Here is a 3980-nt window from a genome sequence, read left to right as displayed (position 1 = left end):
TAAAATTAACAACATAATCTGGACTATCTTCTCTCTCTTCTTCTTCTTCTGAGTCATAATTATCATCTTTTAATTGCAATATATTAGAATCATCCTCTTCTCTACACATATCTAGATGTTCTTTTAGCATCTATCAAAAGTGAATAAGTTTGTCAAAATATATTTCTAAGCATATTTATAGATTGTTTAATTTTTAAATGATATGATTTCTGATAGATCAACAAAAATCTTACATCTTCTGATTGAAAGACACGGTGACATGTTACACATTCATAATCTGTTATAATTTGTATAATTTGTCCACCATGAGTAATTACTGCAAAAGTATAATAAAAAAATACTATAATAAATAGAAAAAAGCAAGTAACATAAAAGAATGTGTCCACTACAAAATTAACACACGACATGCATAAACAAATAAAAATATGTATCATAAAGTATAAGGCTATGATTGTTATGTATACCTTGCATATCATTAGACTCTTGTTCAGCAGACATTATAATAGTTTTTTGTGAGTTATTTGGATCTGTAAAAATCAAGAAACGATATTAGAGCTGTTGTTAAAAACATTTGTACATCACAACTGTATTACGATTACCAAATAAATTTTCTAAACTGGCATCTCTCATCAACACCGCATCCTCAACTTTCACGATTTCTATAAAAGAAATGACGTGTATCATATGCTACGTAATAACCAACATGTGAAATATATTTTTATTAAAAAAGTGTGATTACCCATTATTTCTTCCATTGCTGCTTCTAATAATTGGAACAATAAAAGAGAATATTTGTATACATAAAAAATTAAGTGCACTTTTGTAACCGCAATTTACGATTAAGAAATGTACACGTAAATCGGAATATTTCGATAGAACCTATACTCATAAATGAACAGTTGTGTTTATTAAAACTGATTAAAAAAAACCCGAAAACAATTGAAATTTTTGATAATCTTGAGATTACTTTTCGTTTCCAAGCTTCTTAAATACTTCCACTTGCCCCTGGAGAAATAATTCCTACAAGCTTGAACGCACATCAAAATGGCCTATGTCAGGGGCACGCCTTCCATATTTGCAATTAACGTTTCCCATAGATATTTATAAATTCCGATTAACAGTAGTTTGAATGTATAAGATTTTGTAATCTAAATAAACTTTTATTACTTACAAAGAAAAAAAGGAAAATAACTTAACTATTGCATAATATTAAAAAGAAAATTATCAAAAGGACCATCTTCTTTACTTTTTTAACAATAAAATAGTTTTTAAACTTATTATCGGTTGAGTAAAATATATATACGTATAAATCATGGACATATCTGTTTCTCGATCGCTGAATGGTGAATTTAAGAACGTGTTTTTTCTATGACAAAAAATCGTATTTCTCGAGAAATCGTATTATCACATATTTTGTATCTAAGCAATGTTTAAATGTAATAAAATGAATACAGTTTATGGATTATAATTATAATTTGCATGTATTTATGTACAAAAATTCAACAACTTATTTATATTGGTATTATTTACATAAAATGTAATTTATTTTTTAAGCAATATTGCATTTTACATTAGGGATGTTATACAAAAGTTTTAGCAATAATATATAACATTTAAATGTTAAACAGTCAATATTACAATATCAATGAACTTTAGGCTTTGCAGATTTAATTTTCTTTAGTTTCTTAAGGCCATTAACATTTGATTTTAACAAATTCCAATATGCTTGTTGGAATTTATTTACATCTTTAGAATGTATCTGAAAAATAAGACATTTTTATATTAGTTTTATGCACAATATTTAGAAATGATTAAATATTATATTGTAAAATAGTACATACAACAGTAGAAATTTTTTTGGATCTTAATGTAGCTCTTACTAAACAGAGAAATTCACTTGGTGTTGGTAACGGAGGCCTGCCTTCTCTAGGTACTGGTTTATTATGTCCGTTAACTAAAGAGAAAATATTGTAATAAAGTTTTATATTTTGTGTTCATCAAATAACAATACAAGTACTTACATCTTTTAATAGTAAGTACTACAGAACCAGAAAGTCGAGATTTGTCGAAAAGTCGTGTTAGCTCCACTAAAAACTAAAATTTAAATTCATAGAAAACCTCAAAATAATAACTTCTTATACATTAAAAATTACCGCGTCGTTCTCCAGCAGAACCATTTCGTTAATGCCAATATGTTTTTAAGGTTTGTCAAATGTAGTGGTATAACACGTTTACTATGTCACTATTCAACCATTCAGTTCCTGTAAATGACAACCACGATGATATGACGAACTTAATGTTATGGAGTATTTACATGTTGACGACGAAATACTTTTAGTCTCACATGATTAAGGACATGAAATTAGATTAAAACTTTGTAATGCATTATATAATTTTATTAATGATTTTACAAAGAAAACTTTAGTTCTATGTATGGCAATTAATTTATTGTATCGATACAAAAATTTCCTTTTTAAAATTCGTATAGTAGAAGAAATATCGTAATGAAATATAACACACCTTCCGTTTATGGAAACTGTGAACTTTTCTTGAGTCAAATCTTCGTCGTTTGCGAAAATATTTTGTTACGTGAATGAAAATTATTACAAATATAATATCACAATGAGTAGTCCGAGTATAAATGTAAAAATTTATGAAACTGACAAGTGCATTTACGAAAATAATAATAATGTAGCGTTAAATGCAAATAATTTGAGTGGCTTAATTTCTTGTTTGAAGGATACACAGATTGAAATCAACGATTTTTTAACTAGCCTCGTGGAAAAACAAGATAGTTCTGTTAATACTGAAAGTAAATAAGAAAGTGCTAAAAAGGAGTATAAAAATTGTTTAGTTGGAAGCTCATAGAAACTAATAGAGTTTTGTCAATTTTAGATCAATTAATATCGGAAAGCGATTCGGATTTTGACGGCGAAATTGAAATTAACCCCAAGAAATCTAAATTAATGGATCAATAGTTTAATGTAATTGTTTTGTTATAGAGCTTGTATAACATTTAAAAATTACACTCGTCGTTATGCTATAATGTATCTTCACGGCATTATGTGTGTTCACAAGTAAAAATTTGTAATGGTTAGAAGCAATAAATCGAAAATAAGTGAACCAAATATCATTAATAGAAAACACGTGGTAAATATAATCTCTTTATTATATAAATGTATGATAATTTTAAAATTCAATTAATTGTATTGGTCAAATTTGTTATTTTTTGCCAATACATTATATTTGTATTCTTTTAGTAACATCTCAATTTCGTGCATTATGATTAATTATTGTTGTACAATTTTATTAAAGACAGAACATGTCTACCACGCTCTCAAATGAAGCCCAACTAGGCTATGTAATTGAGTGGTTTCAAGAATGGTCTGAAATGCAAAGAAGTGACTTTTTGGATATACTTTTGGAACAATGTGGTCCATCAGGTCTTGTCAATGGATTGGTATCTAGAATGGAAAGTTTAGGACATGCTAACGAGCTTGACAGACCACCAAGTCTATTTCAATGTCGTGTTAAACTTTTTCGAGAATGGAGTCATAATTGGTCTCAAGAAGAAAAGGATTCATTACTTTTATCTATTAAAAACACTGATCCTGTATTTGCAGAAAAATATGAAGAAAAATTGTCAACCCTAGTAGGTGAAGAAGAAAAAGCATAAGTAAACATCCTATAATATATAATATTCTTTATCACTGTAGAATGTTTACACTTCAATCAATTTTAAGAACAAAAAAAGTTTCATTCAAAAAATATATGAATAGAGTATAGTATGTTCGATGTTCATATTTTTATTCTTAAAATTTCATGTAAGTTTAACAAAATGTAATGTGAATGGTAATTGTAATTATTTAAATATTTTGTAATAGTTTTGGTAGGATGAAATTTGAGATTTACATATACATTCCATCATTGTTTCACAATATTTAATTATTTAATAAATATCTTTGTGTGTTTATTTATAA

At 27.0% G+C, this 3980-nt stretch overlaps 3 protein-coding genes across 3 annotated transcripts in view; 1 reads left to right on the top strand and 2 right to left on the bottom strand.

The window, feature by feature from the left end:
• Positions 1 to 755, bottom strand: part of LOC108572945 (gastrula zinc finger protein XlCGF57.1-like) — a 3117-nt gene extending 2362 nt beyond the window's left edge. Inside the window, exons 1-5 of the mRNA XM_017935292.1 lie at positions 740 to 755; positions 600 to 659; positions 465 to 527; positions 234 to 316; positions 4 to 130 (exon numbers count right to left, since the gene is read on the bottom strand). Coding sequence (XP_017790781.1) covers positions 4 to 130; positions 234 to 316; positions 465 to 527; positions 600 to 659; positions 740 to 755 — 349 coding nt within the window. The remainder of the gene's footprint in view (positions 1 to 3; positions 131 to 233; positions 317 to 464; positions 528 to 599; positions 660 to 739) is intronic.
• An 887-nt stretch (positions 756 to 1642) lies between these two features.
• On the bottom strand, positions 1643 to 2263 carry LOC108572978 (signal recognition particle 14 kDa protein). Its single transcript, XM_017935327.1, has 4 exons — positions 2154 to 2263; positions 2022 to 2094; positions 1842 to 1954; positions 1643 to 1759 (listed from the first exon to the last, which is right to left on the bottom strand). The coding sequence occupies exons 1-4, from the start codon at positions 2175 to 2177 to the stop codon at positions 1643 to 1645; spliced, it is 327 nt and encodes a 108-aa protein (XP_017790816.1). The 5' UTR covers positions 2178 to 2263.
• An 803-nt stretch (positions 2264 to 3066) lies between these two features.
• On the top strand, positions 3067 to 3676 carry LOC108572982 (uncharacterized protein C14orf119). The gene is made up of 2 exons (XM_017935331.1): positions 3067 to 3150; positions 3316 to 3676. Exon 2 carries the CDS (start codon positions 3323 to 3325, stop codon positions 3674 to 3676), a length of 354 nt encoding a protein of 117 aa, XP_017790820.1. The 5' UTR covers positions 3067 to 3150; positions 3316 to 3322.
• Positions 3677 to 3980: the final 304 nt, after the last annotated feature.

The sequence above is a fragment of the Habropoda laboriosa genome, unplaced genomic scaffold (assembly GCF_001263275.1).
Source record: "Habropoda laboriosa isolate 0110345459 unplaced genomic scaffold, ASM126327v1 scaffold102, whole genome shotgun sequence".
Classification (NCBI taxonomy): domain Eukaryota; kingdom Metazoa; phylum Arthropoda; class Insecta; order Hymenoptera; family Apidae; genus Habropoda; species Habropoda laboriosa.
The sequence above is the reverse complement of the archived record's forward strand: the minus strand, read 5'-3'. Positions and strand labels throughout refer to the sequence as shown.

What these genes read in the sequence shown, in the direction of transcription:
- LOC108572978 (XM_017935327.1), bottom strand. Translation starts at nt 2,177, where the DNA reads ATGGTTCTGCTGGAGAACGACGCG. An exon ending in TTCTGCTGGAGAACGACGCG is followed by an intron (nt 2,095 to 2,153) that starts GTAATTTTTAAT and finishes TTTAAATTTTAG; the next exon opens with TTTTTAGTGGAGCTAACACG. An exon ending in CCAAAAAAATTTCTACTGTT is followed by an intron (nt 1,760 to 1,841) that starts GTATGTACTATT and finishes CTTATTTTTCAG; the next exon opens with ATACATTCTAAAGATGTAAA.
- LOC108572982 (XM_017935331.1), top strand. Translation starts at nt 3,323, where the DNA reads ATGTCTACCACGCTCTCAAATGAAGCCCAACTAGGCTATGTAATTGAG.